Consider the following 21,661-nt stretch of genomic DNA (forward strand, 5'->3'; position numbering starts at 1 on the left):
GTAAAATTTGCGCAATGCAGCAGAAAAACGCAGCGTGCGTAATGGTGTCTTAACTTTTGAAGGGTGCTCTTCAAAAGGTGTAGCGTTTGTTCTGAACATGAATGTTGTGTGTGTTTTGTGTTCATTTTAACTGCACGAAAAGGACTAGGGTCTGACAGAGTTTCTTCTATCTAGAGCCGCAGTTGAGTGGCGAAGTTTCAGAATAGGCTAGAGGTACCAACTCCTGTCCCCAAATTTGGCCTCGGAGAGTTAACCCTTCTGGGACTGCTGGCTCGAAGTTAACGAGACGCATGTGTTGTCGTTTGGAGCGCACAGAGCACATCGGTTCTAATGGGACTAAAGGGACTAGTCAATGACTTTCTCCTGCAAACGAAAGAGCTCAGCACCTGCCAAAACATGCAGTAATGCAGTCTTATTTGAGGTTAACGCGCTTCAGTAGCTTTCCTTGCCAACATGACAACGGTACATCCGTGGATTGTTCAATTTCCCTGAACCTGCGCGTGACATAATTGCCCATACAATGGACAGCATCTAATCTGTTAAAAGGTAATACTGTTCAGTTTAAACTGCCTTTAACTGACATTTCGGAATGATGAAGTTCATAGTGATTTGAACTAGCTGGTTGCACGCACGCTAATGTAGTTAGCCAGACAATCTGTCAAATCTGTAAAGCACAGAACACGTGAAAGTGATGTTGTTCTTAAAAGATTAGGAAGGCGTTTGCGTTCTGTGGTTACAAAGTACATAACTTTAATTCGAGGTACAGTCACCAAAACTTCATAGGTAGGCTACTGGAGCACAATCAGAAATGTCTAGTCAGTCAGCATACCAACTCTGCTGTGGTCGTCACTCTTGACTGTGACGGTGTTTGTTTTTCCACTTCTTCAGCCAGCCAATCCGAAAAGCCAAAGGGTACGATGGATAACACTACGACTGTCCTCCCTTCGACATTCAACCTGTCAACCGTGAGCAATGTCACTTCTTCTTCCACGATGGCTATTGACAGACTTCTGCCGGCACTCTTGGAGTGCTTTGGCATCATTCTCTGTGGATATATCGCTGGACGGGCCCACATAATAACACCCACTCAATCTAAGGGACTGGGCAACTTTGTATCAAAGTTTGCCCTCCCTGCTCTTCTTTTTAAAAACATGGTGTTGTTGGATTTCGGAGACGTCATCTGGCCGTTTCTCTGGAGCATTCTGATAGCCAAAGTGTCCATATTTTGTGTTGTGTGCGTCCTCACCTTGCTCGTCGCCAATCGTGACAGCAGGTTTTCAAAGGCTGGTTTGTTTTCCATATTTGCCACCCAAAGCAATGACTTCGCCCTGGGATACCCCATTGGTAAGTAACGCCAATGATCACAACACATATGTAGAACAACAAATAATGCAAGTGGTGATACAAAAAAAATGTAGATAACAAAGAAACAATCCTATGTTGAATTTCTAAGTTTAAATCTAAAACACAACTTCACTAGCAAATCTTCAAGTTGCTTTAGAAAGTTTTGATATAACTTTAATACATAAGGATGTCATGCATCTACAATTTCACTGAATTACTCATTTGTACAAAAAATAAAACATGTTTTTCTCTCGTCTCATCCCAGTTGAAGCTCTGTACAGGAACACCCACCCGGAGTATCTGCAGTACATCTACCTGGTGGCCCCCGTCTCCCTCATCCTCCTCAACCCGCTGGGCTTTGCCCTCTGTGAGGTCCAGAGGTGGCAGAGTGGCAACAGCGAGCGGCCCCAGAGCAAGCTGCAGGTGCTGGGCACAGTGGCCATGCAGGTACGGAGGAGGAACTGCCACACTCTCTGCTGTGTCTCTTGCTGGATCTCAAATGGTGCACTCGTTAACGTCAGTGTTCATGTTTCAGTGTGTATGGCGTATGAGTTACGCACTGAAACATAGAGCACAAGTGGACCATTTGAGATCCATTTGAGGTCTGTGCTGTTGTGTCCATTCTGCTGGCATCTTTGATAGACCAAAGAGTGTGGTTTATGACACCTGCGTGACAGGATCTTGTGGTTCAGGAGTACAGTATTGATCTTGAGTTTCCATACTGCTAGCACTAACGTTGTACCCTTTGTAATATCTACATACTCTGTACTCTGTATTGTTAATTGCATGATTATACCCAGGGTGTAATTTGTAGGGGGTGGGCCAGATTTTCCCCCAACCCTTTTGCTTTTAATATCTCCACAACTTCTACATTTTAATCACCTTTAATCACCTTTCCCCCTATGTTTTTTTTTTTTTTTTTGGCAAATTGCGCCTGCTGTGTAACATGCTACTGCTATATGCACCCCTCCACTCCCCATCTCACTCCATAGCTGAAGTGCCCTTGAGCAAGGCACCTAACCAAACACTACCCCAGGGACTGTAACCAATACCCTGTACTTAAAAAAACTTTAAGGCCCTTTCAGATAAAAAAGTGTCAGCTAAGTGTAATGTAATATACGTGTAATGTAACATAGTCTCCAACTTTCGGTGCGCTGCTCGACTGTGAACCGCGTCCTCCTGAGCATGTCAAGCTCGTCTTAATGCAAAATGAATTTCAGTGAAAACTGACAATAAAGTCTAATCGTGCTGTATCATATCGTAGCGTAACATAATATAATGTAATGTTACTTCTGCCATGCAGGTGTTGAGGAACCCCATAGTGTTCATGATGGTGGTGGTGGTTGGATAAATGTAATGTGTAATATAATGTAATGTACAATACTGCTACTTCTGCTATGTGCCATGCAGGTGTTGAGGAACCCCATAGTGTTCATGGTGGTGGTTGGATTAATGTAATGTAATGTTTAATGTAATGTAATGTGCAATACTGCTACTTCTGCTATGTGCCATGCAGGTGTTTAGGAACCCCATAGTGTTCATGGTGGTGGTGGTGGTTGGATAAATGTAATGTAATGTAATGTACAATACTGCTACTTCTGCTATGTGCCATGCAGGTGTTGAGGAACCCCATAGTGTTCATGGTGGTGGTTGGATTAATGTAATGTAATGTTTAATGTAATGTAATGTGCAATACTGCTACTTCTGCTATGTGCCATGCAGGTGTTGAGGATTGGAACCCCATAGTGTTCATGGTGGTGGTGGTTGGATAAATGTAATGTAATGTTTAATGTAATGTAATGTAATGTACAATACTGCTACTTCTGCTATGTGCCATGCAGGTGTTGCGGAACCCCATCGTGTTCATGGTGGTGGTGGGCCTGGCCGCCCACTTCCTGCTGGGCCAGCGGATCCCGCCCTTCATGGCCCAGTTTGTGGACGGCCTGGCCAACTCGTTCGGCGGCGCGGCCCTCTTCTACCTGGGCCTCACCATGGTGGGCCAGATGAGGAGACTGACCAGGTCCACCGTCGTAGCCCTGATACTCCTCATCACCGCCAAACTGTGAGTACACACCGCACCGCACCGCACCACACCACACCACACCGCACAGTACCTCACCACACCGCACAGTACCTCACAGCACCGCACAGTACCTCACAGTACCTCACCACACAGTACCTCACCACACCGCACAGTACCTCACCACACCGCACAGTACCGCACTGCTCCGCACCGCACCGCACCATGGCCAGTTTTAGCAGAGTTCCTGAGTTCTATTCCCCGTCGTAGCCCTGATACTCCTCATCACCGCCAAACTGTAAGTACACACGGCACGGCGAGGCACTGCACTGCACCGCACCGCACCGCACTGCACATCGCCAGTTTTAGCAAAGTTCCTGAGTTCTATTCCCTGAGTCCCTGATTCTCCTCATCACCGCCAAACTGTTAGTTCTCATAGCATCGCATCGCATCGCATCGCATCGCACCGCACCGCACCGCACCGCACCGCACCGCACCTCACCGCACCATGGCCAGTTTTAGCAAAATTTCTGAGTTCTATTCCCACGGTGAATATCAGGAATTGTAATCCTGTGTGGAAACAATATCATAATTACAGAGTAAAGCAAACATCTTGTCTGAACTCTGGGGATGGGGCCCACAAAACAGGTTTATACAACAAAGAGGTTATAATAATACCAGTGGTTTATCCCAAGAGTCTTTAAATAGCGAGTCGAAACACAAGTCATTTCTGAGCATAATTGAGCCTGTTGGGGCTTGTCTCAGGAACAAGAGTGCGACTGTGGTCTCCAACCACTGCTGTTGTCACAAAGCAATACTTAATTGCCTTAATAACAGTGTGTGTGTTGATTGCGTCATTTGGTTGGTGGTATTGCCATGTTGTGGTCTGTTGTTTTTACTTAACCTGAAGAAGACGGAACGTTGTATGTAAGGGTTGTTGGTGGAATGGCCAGTGTGCTGGATTTCTTTACACTTGAATGACAACCCTGGCCTAGTAAACTAGCCCCACCCGCCAGCGGCCAAAATTATTTTTGCCTGCGAGTGGGTCTAGCCCCGGACAATTCCCCAATGCCCTGAATCTGGCAGACCAATCACAACGCAGGAGATTTGTTTTGATTTGTTTTGAATCTTTGGATGCAAAGTGGACAGGGTTTTGAGGGAGTGACGACAACGCGTTGGCCAATAGGCGCAGACACAGTTTGAATAACAACGGGTGGTTCCCATCAACAATCTTCCGATGTGACATTGATTGGGGCCAGACTAAATATTCACATTTAATCTCACATTTAGTCTGGCTTGTTAGGCTATGGCAACCCCACTAGGATAATATTCTAGGCACCTGTCCAACTACAGAGGTGTGTCTGTTGCTTTGCATTATTCCAGGTTGGTGATGCCCCTGCTGTGTAGAGACCTGGTGGAGCTGTTGGACTGGGACAACAGCAGTGCCCTGAACCACTCCAGCCTCTCCAACTACGCCTTCCTCTACGGAGTCTTCCCCACCGCCCCCAGTGTGGCCATATACGCCGCTCACTATGGCATGGAGCTGGAAGTGGTAGGTGCTCTGTTAGGTCTGATCTGGAGTGCATTTCTCAAAAGCGTAATTGTTAGCAGTAAGCAATTTGGGTAGTTGCCAATGGGAAGCATTGCAACCAACAAAGTAGCCAATGTAGTTAGCAACTACGGTTTAGAGAAATGCACCCCCAGATCTGTGTAACTGAGGTGTTCCTACGCAGTCCTCCACTCTGGGCTCTCTCGAACCCGCCACCTCCTAGTCAGCGCATTAGTTCAGGTATGGGAGGCACAGACAGCATGATACCGCAAAGCTAAAGGCCCAGGCCGATAGCTCATCGCTACCGATACTGTATGAGGTTTTTGGAGGGGGGGGTTTACAAACGTTCCACGCCACATTCTGCTAGTTGGCCTCTGTTACATCTGTGAGAAAGGAATAGATGTGAACTGTACTGTAGGTTCATGTGCAGTGCAATGAATATCTCATACTTAATGTCCCTGTAGTTTCATAGAGTGAAATTTCATTCAGGATAGAATAGAGCAGAATGGAATAGAATATACCTGTATGTCTGCACAAAATCTCATTCTATAAAACTAAAGTGTATCCCAAATAAATCAATACACACTTTAAGTCATTATAAGAGGTAGGTTGTTTATTAAATTGAATGGAATTTTAATACTGCAGTGTAGTTTATAGACATTACATGATTGATTTGGCTCACTGCCAATTCTTAAACTTTTATTTTTAAAGTCTATGCCTCGAGAAAGCAGGTGAATGTAGCCATTGGAAGTGAAGGCACAAAAATAGCAAGGGAAGTCTGGGTCTTTTCTGCTTCTATGTGTGTTATTTTATCATAATGTCATGCAATACAATAGAGAAGACTTGGCTGTGACCTGAAGCGACACCCACCACACAACACATTATGGTATGGAGTCCTTTCAGGTCACACCTGTCTCATGGTTATAAAGTAATAGAATACAATGCCTTCTTTATTGTCATGCCTGCATGAACTCCCACTATAAAGCTATATAATATACTATATCCCACTCTATAAAACCATATATTGGACTATAATTCTATCTATAAACCTATGCTATAGGCACATACAGTTAGAGACAGTAGGTCATTTCATTGCACATTAACATGACTCCTACCTCTAGTCCACACACCCCAGCACACACACCGTGTCATACAGACCAAGCAGTAGCTCCGGGCCCCTGTTTAAATGACCTCTTAGTACAGTGTACTGTGCTGTTATGTACTGAAGCACATTAAAGGATAACCAGCCAATTTCAACATGCAAGTTGTAATGCTCACACTACCCTGGACTTGTCAGTACCTGATTTTTTTTTCTTCAGCCTTTTCCGAGATCCTGGTCATTGTAATGGGGGCAGGTGTTTGTTTACATTTCAAAAAAAGCATCTTTATTTATTCCCAAAAACGTCCAAAAGGATATGCGACATCGGCAGACAACTAGCAAACGGCGATACCTTTTGGGAAAATATTTGGAGGAGGCCTATGTTAAAGTTTTTAATGTAAACAAAATCTGCCCCCTTTAGAATAGCTCAGATCTTGGAGTCGAAAAATGCAGCATCACCGGGTACTGACAAGTCAAGGGTAGCGTGAGCAATATAAAAGCATATTGAAATTGGCTAGAGTTATCCTTTAATACATTCCTGTACATAGAGGTGGAAGTGGTGGAGGTTAATGGTGGGTGTTGGTGTTTACTAGATCCTTCCTGCTGATATCTGTGCCACTTTGGCATACACTACACACACGTTGCTCTTTATCAGAGCTTGGTGGTGCCTGGAGTATTGATGGATAGAGAGCCTTCACTGCTAGGAGCAGACATGGGCAAGCAGTTGGGCTTGTAGCCCGAGGACCGATTTTGATTCTTGGCACCCCCAGCACTCTTCCCCGTCCTCTTCTGAATGAGGTGCCCCCAGCATGGTATTGTCCCCCTGCACTGCCACTTGGGGTGCTTGGGGGGAATGGGATGCCCCTTGCATGGGTGCAGCATAAAATGTAATTTCATTGTGGCTTTTTTGCCCCACTTAATGTTGGTGCCAGATTTGTCTAAACTTGCAGTTCCGGGGTTCTATCTGGTCACTGAAAAGACATACCAAATTTCATTCAAATCCATGCCAGCTGGGCCCCATAAGTGTCTGATTTCACAACGGAATGACCCAAATGCAATGTTGTGTGCACTGTGCTGTGGTGTGCTTATGGCAATAACAATGAGACTTGGCCCACTAGCACTGTCTTTCAGTTTTATGAATGCATGTGGCTTTAATGTCCTTTAATACCCCAGGTGACCTCGGGGATGGTCATCAGCACGTTCCTGTCGGCTCCCATCATGTACGTGGCCGCCTGGCTGCTCACCATCCCCTCCATGGAGCCCAGCCTGTCAGTACAGGCGCTGCAGACCGTCAGCTTTGACATCAGCATCATCAGCTCAATTGCACTGGTGAGTTCAGGAAACTTTTTTCTTGCGGGGGGGGGGGGGTTGCTTTTATTTGATAGGACAGTGAAGGTAACGACAGGAAGTCAGTGTGGGAGAGAGAGAGAGACGGGGAAGGGTCGGCAAAGGACCCAGGCCGGGAATCGAATCCAGGTCGGGAATCGAATCCAGGTCGACTGCATAGCAAACGAGTGCCCTAGTACCATTTGTGCCACCACGGTAGGGCCCAGGATGTGAAACTTGTTCAGTGGAGGAGACTGGATGCTGAATCCCACATAAAACACTAATGAATGAATGAAGCGAAGGACAGCACTCTTCAGATTTTTCTTTTTTGGTTATTCGCCTACGTATGAATGTTTCGTAGTAGCTTCAGCTTGTGATGGCAAGCAGCACCTGAAGAGTGCTGTCCTTCGCTGAGTTCAGGATGTGCACTGGTTGCACACACGAGAACGGGATGTGAAACCAGACCAGTAAAACCCTAACGCAGCAGCTGCCCTACAAAGGCAAAGTGCAGTATCTACACCAACATTGAAACTGAGAAATATGTCTTTAAAGCCTTGGTATTAGGGTTGAATATTGTAGTTACTGCAAACTTGACATAGCAATATCTCTAAAAACAGGACACATTTGGACCATAAGGCTTTGTCACAAGATAAAGGAGGTGTAATGAAGACCATTTTCAGTCTAAACTCAATTTTGACAAAGTATGTAGTTACTGAACGTTGTCCTTGTTGGGCAGAGCTGTTACTGATTCCTGAAAGGTAGTTGCACAGCAACTTGATATTGCATACCTCCTGCTTGAAAGTCATGTGGGACTTGTGTTCTTCTCCATAGAGATGTGAAGGAATTACGGTATAGCATGTGTTGATGTTCTGAATGTGAGAAGCATGTGGCCTGTGATGGTAGGGGGTCGCTGCAGGGATGCATTGACCACAGAACTCCAGATGTGTCAGACATACTTCCTCATACTTAGTATCGACCTTACACAACACATGAAAGCAGGAAGTCAAGTTTATGAAATACTGTTTTTATTAGAAACAGCTGATAGTGATTTTTTTAGCCCTCTTGCCAGATCTGCAAGAAGTACACTTTGTGCAGATTTGTATAACAGAACATGCCCACTGTCACAACTTACATAATTTGCGTAACACATCTTGCATAACATGCATAACTGGTCAGTTGTTACTGAATCATGCCGATTGCTCATATTATCAACTTGATTCATGTGTGAAATGCTATCTAACCTGGTGCTACTTCCCCTGCAGATGTGGACCATCGCTGTCATGTTCCTCAGTAAGAAATATAAGAGGCTGCCACACCTCTTCACTGTCAATATGCTTTTGGCACAGGCAAGTTTTGCAACACATTTTGACAATGGCTACGTTTACATGAGACATTTAATTCAGAATTAACTCACTTTAATTCCGAATAAAGCTTAATTCCGCTTTGGAAACGTCATGTAAACACTTCTCAATTCGGAATTAAAGGAAAGATCAAAGTTAACTCGACGGAACTATTTCATTCTGAATTATTCCTTTGGAATTAAAAATGTCATGTAAACGTGATGGCTTACTCATACATTGCAGAAGCCTCATTTTGTTTTCATTCATTCATTCATTCATTCATTCATTCATTCATTCATTCATTCATTCATTCATATTCATTCTTATTCATTCTTATTGGGCTAGAGCACAATATAATGGTCATCATAGACTACCTCACTCACGTTGTCTCTGCTTCTCTGTCTGCAGTTTTTGTCTTGTGTGGGCATGATGATTTGGAACTTCACCGTGGAGCAAGGCTCATTCCTGTGGGACACCTTGTCCTTCACTCTTCTCTACGGCTCCCTGTACAGCACCTACGTCTGGCCAGGTAACTCCTCTTGTCCTCAGCTCACTTAAAGGGGTATGCCACTATTTTGGGGCTTAATACAGTTAAAATCGTTGGCCAGGGTTTATAAAGGTGTTAAAGTGTCTCAATTTTCATGTAAGCCTTGTGCTACACGGATCCATTGACTTTCACTAGCTTAGCGACATATTCCCTCTTTTAGCTTGTCTTAAAGCAAGACAACGGCTTACATGAAAAATAAGACACTTTACCACCTTTATAAACCCCAGCCAACGATTTTAACTGTATTAAGCCCCAAAATAGTGCCATACCCCTTTAAGCAAAATGGGTCCGGTATTTTTTTATACAGTTTCAGGTGACCATTATGGTTTTAGTTTTGTTCGAAGTAGTTACGTTTCAGGAAAAAGGAATGATTTTAATAACGTGTGGAATGTTTTTAAATTATGAAAGAAATGTGTGGTAGTTTTCATTTTCTTTCAGTTTCATATTTACATCTGCTTTGCTCATATTCATGTGACTGTGTTGTGTTTCAGGTTTGATAGCGCTGTCCCTTGTGCTTCAGAGGAGGAACGGGCAGCTGACAATAAGTCCTGGTTTCCTTGTCATCGCAGGCTGGGGGTGAGCTGATTTCTTTTTTTTATTAAAATTATCTTTTTGGTCTTTTAGACATTATTAGTGACAGGAAAGTTTGAGAGAGAGACAGGAAACGTTTGGGAGAGAGAGACGGGGAGGGGTCGGCAAAGGACCCTGGCCAGAATAGAACCCAGATTGGCCGCGTAGCAGACGAGTGCCCTACCATTAAGCCACGGTAGGGCCGGGGTGAGCTGATGTCAAGTTCAAGTTTTATTTGAAATTAGGTTGGAGCAGGTATTAAAACATCCAAGAACAGACACTAAATAATAAAAACAACAACATAAAAACAGGGACACAGGTCAACACGGCACAATGACATAAGGCCCTCAACCATTCCACATAGACTGGGGCCAATACACAGATGCCTCTTTTCCACTGCCGGTTTTCTGGTAGGCCTACAGCTCGACAAAGTGCGACTCGGCCACCACTTTTTGCTTTTTTTTTTGTTAAATCTTTTTATTTCAAAGGACATTCAATGCAAATACATTTTCTTTGTCTTTCATATACTTTACAAGTCCTTTTTGATTATTTCCCCATCACTGTTACCTGTCCTGTCTTGCACTTTATCAGTCTGTAAAATGTCAGTCTTGTATATGTCTATGTCCTGGTATGGTATAGAGAGAAAACGTGATTTCATTTTCCTTGTATGTCTGTGCATATGAAGAAAGTGACAATAAAAGCTGACTTGACTTGACTTGACTTGACCTTCCTGAAAACTGGCAGTGGAAAAGAGGCCCTAGACTGAGAGTAATACACAGAATGTGCTGGTGGCTTATGTAACACTCTAGAGATGCCTGGTGCCATTCAGTCTCCTTTCTGCTTCCCTTCCTCCCACAGAGTCCCTTGTTTGGTGATGGGCATCCTGCTCATAACAGGCCGTTGGTCACCGGACACCATTGACTCAGCGTTCTTCTATGGCACAGCTCAGGTGAGTTCAGACAGAGAACAATAATACAGAGGAGATTCCGTGTCTGAGTACTGATTTTTAACCTCAGTGGTGTATTCTATTGCATTGTGTGGTATAAGTCCTGTGCTGTATTTGATTGAACTGCATGTGTCTCTGCCTCCAAAGCACATACAAACATGACATAAGTTGCATTTCAAAGCCCTCAGGACCCTCATCTTGCATTAGAAAGTGTTAATTCAGCTCTAACATACCCACAATTATAATAAAAAAAACGTAAATCTCAAGAGCCTGAATGCAGCGTCTTTGTCTCTCCCGGCGCCTATATCAATGCAGCATATACGCAGCATCAGGCTTAAATGGGTTAATGGTCTTAATGGCGTTTCCCCCTCTACTCTGGTATAGATCATCACCACAGGCGCGGTGCTGTTCTGCAGTATTGTGCTGTGTGGGGGCTCCCTGATCTGCCTGAGTCGTGACTACCGCACGCTGCGCCAGAGCAGCTCCAGCAGCCCAAACGGCCCAGAGGACACCCAGCCCCTGTCTGAGCCAGAGGACCAGACTCCCCCTGAAGAGCCCAGCCGCCCTGCAGAGGACGGGAACAGAGGTAGGCAGCAGGGTTTCACCTCCAGAATATTTATGAAGTCGAAGTGGGTGGGGGAGGGTTGGCCAGTATCAGAGACAAGTCAAGTCTCAAGTCAAGTCGGTTTTATTGTCAGTTTCTGTACATGCACTGGTCATAACAAAAGACGTGCAAAAGGCTGCGTTTCATGTGCAGTAGTTTCATATGAAATATGATATGATGTGAAAAAGATATTCCCCAATGAGAAATAACTTACACAATGTTTCGTGGAGCAATTTTAGAAATTATATACAGTATATTATAATACAAAATCTTAATCTTTTCAGGGCAAGTAGTCAAGGTAGTGGTCAGTGTTTCTTTTCACGCCTTAAAGTGATACTGTCCCATTTTTGGAAATAAGCTTATTTTACACCTCCCCTTGAGTTAGATAATAGGGTTTACCATTCTCCTATACTTTAAACTGTTCTCTAGGTATGGCAGTGCACATTTTACCTCCAAGCTAGCAGTTAACATTGAGTCCTATGAGACCAGGTAGCCGCCAGCTGGTCTCATGGAGTCAATGTTAACTGCTAGCTTGGAGGTCAAATTTGCACTGCCATACCCAAAGAACGGTTGAAAGTACAGGAGAACGGTTAAACCCTATTATCTAATTCAAGGGGAGGTGTAAAATAAGCTTATTTCCAAAAATGGGACAGTATCACCTTAACTGCAATATGAAGTGCTTGGGGAAACCCTGGTAGAGGGTTTGGTGCCCTGAGCACACCCATCTCCTACTCACAAGGGTTTTACACTCACAATGCTATTGGGTTGCTCATTTAATCTCCTCTGGTCTCTCTGTCCAGGTTGCCAGACGTGCGACCGTGCTCCCCCGCAGCAGCCCATGCCGGACATGATCGTCAGCACTAACATGATTGACAGTCTACAAGGTACAAAACACAAAACTTTGGTGACAGATTTTTGATATGTGACCAGTGTTGTTCTGAGCATACAGTGCATGCACAGTAAGCACAGAGTAATGCCGATTCAGTGATTCCTGTAAGTGTATTTCAGTATATTACATTCAGTATTTCAGAACGCACAGTATTTCATTATTGACAAAGTTGACTCTGCCTTTGAGTTTGATACAGATCACCTCCTTGATTTCCTCAGCTTGGTGCACAGTGGATGTTGAAGCCTCTGGCATTTTAAAAAAATAATAGCAGAAATGACTTCCTGGAGGGAGTGATTCACTTAGTCAGCATTGTATAAATAGACGCTTTTACTGGCTACTGCACTGCAGTGCTGTTAAGGAAATGCATTTATTACCTGCACTGAGCACTTTGCTATTCTTCTGTAGGAGATACTGTTGGGTTTGTATGTATTTAGTGCAAACGTTTTAAGACACTCTGTCTTTGTACTGTATACACACATGGGCTACACACAGCACATGTGACCATTCTGTGTATTGAAGCACAGCACACACACAGAAGTGTTTTATTAGAGTTATGGACACACTTGCCCCAAATGCCATCCAATGTGTTTTGAGTCTGGTATGGTAGTATAATGAGTCCACACAGAAGTTGAAGATTATTATAATCCCTGAAATGTAGTGTGTAATAGGTACGTGACCCGATTACAGTTTGGATACCTCAAATAGTCAAAATGGTACTTAGCTGTATGTGCCAACTCGAGCTTTGGGTCGTATTGGGGATACACCTCTTGCAAGTCAGAGGCGAATGCAAAGGCTTTGTTTAAAAGCCACAAAGGAGACGGCAGAGAGACAAGTAGAGACGATGCGTAAGTCTGTATGGGATCATGCAGGGATTAAAGTTTTCCGTCGCTACGACGGAATTCCGTCAACTGGATTTTCGTTTGGACGGATTTCCGTCCGTATAATTTATGTCAATTAATGTACATTTTTTACTTTCCAACTGAACTCAAATCGAGAGCACTCCTGGTCATGAGAAGGGGACGAGGTGTGTTTGGTGTACGGATGTAGTTATACACTCCACCATTGGCGGTGTGATACAACATTCACTCATCAGTAGCCTAGTTTTGGGTCATCCCCTGTTCTTCCGTGTTCCAAAAAAAAGTAGGCCTACACGAGCGGTCAACAATTCTGTGGCAGCGCAGCGCGAGAGATTAAAAAAAATAAATAGCCAAAATTGTTGCTGATGGCAGAAAAGAAAATAATTGTAATACAATGTATAAAGTGCAGTGACGTTTCCATCATTGCACCTGCAGTGGCAGACATTTAGGAAAAAAAATGAATAGTTTACTTCGACTGCGTATGATGTCCTTTTCATGAAGGGTTTGCCTTTTAAGCATTGTGACTCTTACTAGCATTATTCATAGCCCCAATGGGACGACTATGGCAGCTAACTAGGATAGCCTACCATGCGTTTCATCCTCATAGTTTAGCGCGTTTGACTGGCTGCGTGTAGAGCTAGTTGTCTTTTTGACAGCGGATAATTCACAGTCTCATCTGTACTCATATCAGATTAACTTTGTTGTTGCCGATATATATATTCAAGAAATAAGTTAAACATGGGTTGCATTTTGGTCACGGATAGGCTATACCTGGCAGAGCCAATTTATGCCACGTCTTGTTCTGGGAAGCAGTGCTCTGATGGGTGGACTCATGGTCGATAAACGCCGTTTCGACGTTTGTTTCACTTTCAAGGTTTGTTACTGTGTGACGCTATTTCTGCTAACTGGAATAGTGTGCAGCAGCAACAGTTGTGTGTGCGCTTGTTTTTGAGTGGCTCAACGTCTGTGCCCATCTTCTCGGACTATGCGTTTCGTTTGAGTTCAGTTCTAGCCTATTTGCGCACTGCGCACTCAGGACTGATGGGTGGGTGATTTGCCTTGATTCGAGTGGAAAGCTGCGCGACAAGCTTGGGAAAGTGTGTTATTTTTGTAAACGATAGACGTATGTGACTGTCGTGTCTGCTGCGTCCTGTCAGCTTGTAGAACACGTGCGCATAGGAAGAATCGGGGACGTTTTTTAAATCAATGGTAAGCGTGTGCTTGGCACCGCACATCGAGAAGCAAAAAAGTAGCCAGTAGTTTTCAAAACGGTAGAACACAGAGGTAGACATACCGCACCCTGTTTGTAAACGCCAACAAGTTATTTGTAACAGGATGAATACTGAAAAAGGCCTAAGGGTGAAAAACATACAAATAATTAAAGCTAGTTTTCTCCCTCTGATTGCTATGATCAGGGCTTTTTAAATGTCAGAAATACAACTGCAAGCAATGCGCACCAGTGCTTTCACCAGAACAGTGTTTGCCCATTCTAATGTGAAAGACAAAATATAGCCTACTACTACAACAAAAAACCCCATAATGGGATCACTGTATCAACACATTGCAATTCCAAGTCAATAATTCTGTGAGATCAGATACCATTTTGAAGCAACATTCATTGTGAATCCATTCTGCATGATGTTGTGAACAATTCATAAACAATGGGTAGAAATAAGAGGAAATAACCAAAACATGCCCCAAATTTCAGTTCAATCTTTGCAGTCTGATATAGTATCCATTATCCCTCCATTCTCGGCCAGTTCTAGTCAATCTGGTGAGCGGCCTAGGCCTGCCCGCCCTCTTTCCTTTTTTTGTATTTAGAAATTGGCATCTGTAAACATAGCATTGTAGGCCTACATCTGATTGAGCACATCTGATCTAGTACCTACAGGTACACTCATACTGAGTCTATATAGGTCTACTGAGTGTATAATGAATATTCATTGTTCATGTGAAGTGTAAAGGTTTATGTTGGTTGAAGTTCTGATTTTGTGGCACTTTTAGGTATTACTGGCGCCCTCAAAACATAGGCCTTTTCTGCTCTAGGCGACTGCCCCGTCTGCCTATGCCGCTGGCTCTGGCACCATTCCTTGCATGTATGTTTCGTCATGAGGGCAGAGCCTGGCTACATTGGTTTTCGTAGGGTTACGGAGTGATACTCGATCGGGTGCCTAACCGGTAAAAAAGTTCAGTCAGATTACTTTTATTTGCTTTAATCCCTGGATCATGACTGAGATCATGGTGTCATGATGCAACATGCTATTGTGTGAGGTCTATTGTGTTGTTGCCCAGCATGTTTTCGTCAGTCGTCATTGTCAGCGCCACACAGTGTCTTGTTCATTGTGGTGTACTGTTGAGGGATTTGTAAGAGGTGTATGTCCAGGGGAGTATTACGAGAACCTGGCCAAGTAGTAAACCAGGTTGTGGTGGTGGTAAATCATCTAATAGAAGAATAGCTAAATTATACCTTTGGACGGGAGAGTGTCTATGTTCCCACAGCCCACTGGTCCCACAGTATATTCCTGCTGCTCCATGTTACAAAATTTCTAAGAATGTATTCAAATTTAGGCCCTATGTTCCAAAGGCACGTTCTCTTTGTTTATTTGGAAATGTGGGAACATGGAGTTGTAATACATAAGGCCTATATTTGAATAATTTCTTTAAATTGTGGGTAGATGGAGCAGCAGGAATAAGCTGTGGGACCAATGGGCCGTGGGAACATAGAGCTGACCCCCTTTGGACTACCTAGCAGGTTTACCACTTCCTGCAGGTTAATTTCGCCAGGTTTATCACCCAACCATGTTCTTGGAATAGGACCCAGGTGGCTTGTTGACACGTTTTGTTATGTCAAAAGCAAATGTCTCTCTCTGGGCTAGCAACAGTCCACTAAAGCTGCCGTGTGTGTCTGCTGTGCTGCAGGTGTGTGTGACAGCCGGTGCGAGTCGACTCGTTGTATGCTGGCACAGGAGGAGGAGCGGCGGCGAGACTCGGACACTCAGCTAGGACGACACACACTGCTCTGCCTGCTGCTGCTGGTCAGCCTGCTAGCGGTGAGTACAGTAAAGGTGATGACACACTGGGCAACTTTTTGAGCAACACTTTTGGGCAACCTTACTATAAGATTTCATTTTGACAGTTCAGTACAACATTATTATCAGGAGAACTTGGATCAGCAGTAGATACATTTTCTGTATCATTGATCAGAACATTAGGAGCCAAATCATCTCGTTGCCCAGCAACATTGCTCAAAAACTTTCCTTGTGTATCATCAATTTAAGCCCCTGCTACACACCCATACCAAAAATCAATACTTGACTGAAAAGTAAATGTTGGAGCACGACCTCTCAGAAATCTCTGAAGAAGGTGTAGCAACACCGAAACGTTGTCAGGTGTTTGCACATGATGAAAACTTAAAGACTAAGTTGCCCTGTGCTCCAGCCTTTACTTTTCAGTGATGCGCCTGCAAGCTGAGGGATGATGCGTAGAGTCCAAATTGTACAAAGAAATACTTGACATTTATGTTGGGGTGGTGTGGTGCAGCGTGTGAAAATGCCGTACTATACAGTAAATGGACAACATTGCACATGGGGTCCCGGGCCGGGCTGCAGCCGGCCTAGGTCATTTCCCAACCCTGCCCCATCCCTCTCTCCACACTAGCTTTCTCTCTCTGTCTTCACTGTCCTGTCCAAATAAAGGTCAAAAGACCCCAATACAAATATATATATTAAAAAAAAGTTCAACATTTTGATATTTTATATAATAACCTCATATGCAATATATAGGGAAGTAAACCTGCATTTAAAATGCATATTCGATGCCTACATCTTCTAATTACCCACCTCAGGATTAAACAGATAGGGTTCCATACTTTCTTTCTTTCTGACAATATGTTTTCAATGCTGCATGAACATTTCCAAAAGATTGGTTGAGGTCCAGCTTTGGAGAGGCACGTCATGTTGCAGTTCCATTCACTGACTTTCTGTTCCTATCAGTTATTTTCTGAAACAACTTTCAATGTCACATCAACGTTTTAAAAGGTTGGTTATGAGGTCCAGCTTTAAATAGCCCGGTCAGTCATGTTGTAGTCATGTCTGTTCAGTTACTACATAGAAAGTCTCAAATTAGCCTAACTCTTCAGCCAACTTAAAAGGTTTCACAGAATAACTTAACATTGGTGGGGGAAAAATAAAAAAAATACTACAAAATTCTACTTTTGTAAGGGTGCAGCACTCAATAGATTATATTATTACAGTGTTGAGCACGTTTGTGTGTTGACTTAAGTCCTTTGATACGCCCTGGGGGCCTGGCATGGACTTGGCCTCTCTCTTATCTGCTGGGTGAAGGCCCGTGGCTTTCCCCTTTATCAGTAGCCCCTGTTGATCTTGTGACTCAGTCTTATCAGGAGGGAATAATACTGTACTGCGCTTTCTCTTTCCACCACCACCACCTCTCCTGATCACATAATGTTTTTCTGTTTTAAAGGTACAGTATGTGATATTTTAGGTGTTTGTTCATTATAAAAAATAATGTGTTGCTGATACAAACTTTCATGAATATTTTCCCCCAAAATGAATGTCAAATATTCTTACTGGCTTTAAATTCTATATTTGTGTGTACATGAAAAGGAATCCGTGGTCAGTGTAGTCATGTTCTAATCTACAGTATCTAGATATACTGTATCAATAACAGAATCGACAACTTAGTTTCACATTTTTTGTTTTAATCAAATGACAAACTTCAAGCAGGTATGGGTGTACTGTCGTCTTATTTTTCTTAGCCCTGGTAAATTTTAGGAAGGAAAACTTACACTATGGACCTTTCCATTCCTTTTATAATGAAAATGGTAAATGGACTGCATTTATACAGTATTGCGTTTTTCAACTCCTTCGAGAACTCAAAGCACTTAACATTTTAAGCCTAACATTCTTCCATTCACACTCACACTTACAAACCAGTGGCAGTGGCTGCCACGCAGGGTACCACCCGGCCACTAGGAGCAATTTAGGGTAAAGTATCTTGCTCAAGGACACATAGATGGGGTCAGGCAGAGCAGGCTCGAAACTGCAACCTTCTGGTTCTCAAACAGGCTCCACCTGAGCCACCACCGCCCCCAATGTTACCCAAACAAATTAACATCTCCGCGCCTTTACTTCAAATAATGTTTGCTCCTCTCTCTCGTGCCGCAGAACCTGTCCAGCTGCATCTGGTGGCTCTTCCACCGCGAGCCTGGGAGACTCTACCTGGAGCTGCAGTTCTTCTGTGTCATCCTCAACTATGGACAGGTAGGACAGCCTAACTCATTTCAGTTTCCTTTCATTGCCAAACTCATTTCTGTTCAGGGGCCACATACATACAACTTATTGGATCTCTAGTGGACCGGATCAGTAACGTAAACTAAATATTTTACATTTCTGCTTCATATTATTGGAATGTCATTGTCCGTAAATTATCTTGAGGTGGATGAAAGTGGGTATATAAGGAGCATTAGATGTAGATGGCAACCAAAAAAAGACATTTGTCGTCAAGTATTACAAATCTGAAATCTCAGACAACTGCAGCAAATGCTGTAATTTTGACTTGATCATCTTTTTCTCTACAAGTCTGGGGCCAGATTGAACCATCTGACTGACCGCATCTGGCCCCCGGGTCGTATGTGTGACACCACTGCCTTACGCACTGCAATATGGTCTTGAGGATGATGGTTTGTGGTAGTTGTATGTATGTACATCATCACCACAGTAGATGTATCCATTGTAGTTTGTGTTAATTGTGTGTGTGTGTGTGTGTGTGTGTGTGTGTGTGTGTGTGTGTGTGTGTGTGTGTGTGTGTGTGTGTGTGTGTGTGTGTGTGTGTGTGTGTGTGTGTGTGTGTGTGTGTGTGTGTGTGTGTGTGTGTGTGTGTGTGTGCACTCTTGCAGGGGTTCATCTCATTTGGACTCTTTGGTCTGGACAAACATCTTATCATTCTCCCATTCAAACAGAGGTTAGATGGTTTGATTTACTAAATGTTTTTCTACATTTTTTGCCAAAAACAATGTATTTTTTAATTGAATTGTTAATGAAATGTTAATGAGGGGTCTTATTTCTTACTAATAATGAGTAAAAGGATCCATTTCAGGACAGGTCATCTTGACATTTCACCACGTGTGTGTGTGTGTGTGTGTGTGTGTGTGTGTGTGTGTGTGTGTGTGTGTGTGTGTGTGTGTGTGTGTGTGTGTGTGTGTGTGTGTCTGTGTCTGTGTCTGTGTGTCTGTGTCATTGACTGTGTGTGTATAGGATAGCTAGACTGTGGGGCGGCAGAGGAGGGTCAGCTGATCCCTCTCCCGGTCTCCCTGAGGAGATCAGACTGACCTGCACCCAGTTCATGAGGTACCACCAGGAGCAGTGCATCCAGGACATCGTCCAGAGGAAGAGGTGAACCCACAGCACAGCACAGCACAGCACATTATGCAACATACACATATGGATAATATCTTGTTTTAAAAATGTGTTGTGTGTGTCAAATCAAAGCCTCTAGTTTGTTTTGGGTTTTTTTTGCTTGAGGGGGGGCACATGGCAAAAAAAAGAAATCAAGGATTGACTTAACAGAGGTATATCTGTATAACTCTTATATTGTCTAAATATTGACCATTGCTCTCCTTCTCTCTTAATAGACACACAGGTGATCTGACTTTAAAGGTGCACTGTGTAATATATTTAGTAGTTTATTTCCAGAATTCATGCTGCCCTTTCACAAATCATGTTACCTTTTTCATGAATACTTACCACCACCATCAAATTCTAAACATTCATTATGTAAAGATGGGTCTTCTCCATGTCCGCCATTTTGAATTTGCAGAAGTAAACATTTTAGTCGCAAAACGTACTGTACTTTAGTCATACTAGTAAATATTAGTTTATTACTTAGTAAGTATTCATGGAAAGAACAAATTTGGCAATAATGAGCACAGTTACACAGTGCACCTTTAAACAAAATATAGAATTAAAGAATTGCAAGTACTGCATCAATGGCTTGAAGAAATCTATTTCCATAACTCTCTCTCTCTGCTGCTACTGCCTGTCTGTCTCCAATACACCCATTTGCAGGTGCGGTGAGCATAGCGTGGCGAGCACCTTCCTGGGTAGCGACCTGGTGGAGTGGCTGATGCGCGTGGGGCTGGCGCGGGACCGAGGGGAGGCGCTCCTCTACGGGTCGCGGCTGCACGAGGGGGGAGTCCTGCAGCACATCACGCACAACTACTGCTTCCAAGATGAGGAGCTGCACTACCACTTCACGGAGCCCACCACCACCACCACCACCACCACTACCACCACTCCACAACAGGAGGCGGAGGCTCACCCGGGGGACAGCAGACCCACCACCACGTACATAGACGACGGGGCATGACCAAGCAAACAACATCCATCACCAAAATGGATTTCTGAAACATAACTGCTGCTACTATGATGTACTGTACTTACCATAGGCGTGCACAGATAGGGACGAGATGATGCCAAAGCACCTGCGCCTTTGTCCAAGAGGTCAAAAAAAAGGCTTTTTTGAAAGTTCTTTCCTCAAAGTTTTTTGTCACAATGTAATGTGATCCATGTGACAATAATACCCAGCATGTGACAATAATACCCAGATATAATATATAGCTTCTATAGTCTAGTGAGGCTGCCAGAAGTTCCACGTGCCCCCAACACCCCCATCTTCAGGACCTGCCCCCCAAAATATCTGTGCACGCCACTGCTATTTACCTTATTACTTGCATGTTGAAAGAAAACATGCAAGCAAAAGAAGAGGCCAAAGGAAAGTGAAACTTTATTTCTCTGACTGTGACGCACAACATGGCGGACTGGGAGAAGGCAAATCCAATAGTGATCATATAAGATCAAATGACTATTAATACCCATGGCAACACCCACCCACACTACAACACCATCTACGGGCCTCCGCACACTGGTTCCGCCAAAGTGCGGCGCACTGCTCCGCCAATGATTGATTCGACTGTTTTCAATAGAACCCCGCACACCGGCACCAATATCCGGACATCTGCGCTGGTGTGCGGGGTTCTATTGAAAACAGTAGAATCAAACTTTGTCAGAGCAGTGCGCCGCACTATGGCAAAACCGGTGTGCAGAGGGCCTACTGGGCTCCTTTTGAGGCATTATCTTCCAAGTGGATGGCATGTGTTTTTTGCAAGCAGTGTGTAAAATGATTTTAAATGCATCATTTTTACACCAAATCAACTATAGATATGTAGCTACTGACTAACGTAAAATGGCTGCTTTTTTCATTTCACAATGTTCTTCCTTCCAAGGGAATGTTGCACTGTTTTATGTACAATGTTATGGACACTGTTGATGCCATAAGGTTAAGGCTTGAGCTGAGCTGACAAGACAGCATGGTGAATGTAAAAGACATGGGCAGTTCTGTTGGTAAACAGTGGAATGCCTTGGACTTAGCAACTCATAGACTGTCAGGAAATTCTCAGTTGTCATAAGTAAAATGATTTTTTTTATGAATATTGATCACGTAACTCTTTTCCTTGAATACCTGAATACTGGAAATGGGCATGATACAGTTTG

The 21,661-nt window shown here is 43.7% G+C and overlaps 1 protein-coding gene across 1 annotated transcript; it reads left to right on the top strand.

The window, feature by feature from the left end:
- The first annotated feature begins 5 nt into the window (after window positions 1-5).
- gpr155a (G protein-coupled receptor 155a) lies at window positions 6-21,598 on the top strand. Its single transcript, XM_063213393.1, has 16 exons — window positions 6-1,344; window positions 1,610-1,791; window positions 3,186-3,406; window positions 4,748-4,916; window positions 7,186-7,341; window positions 8,601-8,684; window positions 9,087-9,207; window positions 9,717-9,801; window positions 10,654-10,744; window positions 11,126-11,327; window positions 12,146-12,229; window positions 16,011-16,141; window positions 18,278-18,373; window positions 19,009-19,073; window positions 19,367-19,504; window positions 20,177-21,598. Exons 1-16 carry the CDS (start codon window positions 918-920, stop codon window positions 20,475-20,477), a joined length of 2,553 nt encoding a protein of 850 aa, XP_063069463.1. The 5' UTR covers window positions 6-917; the 3' UTR covers window positions 20,478-21,598.
- The last annotated feature ends 63 nt before the right edge of the window (window positions 21,599-21,661 follow it).

Source organism: Engraulis encrasicolus, chromosome 13, assembly GCF_034702125.1.
Source record: "Engraulis encrasicolus isolate BLACKSEA-1 chromosome 13, IST_EnEncr_1.0, whole genome shotgun sequence".
Taxonomy (NCBI): domain Eukaryota; kingdom Metazoa; phylum Chordata; class Actinopteri; order Clupeiformes; family Engraulidae; genus Engraulis; species Engraulis encrasicolus.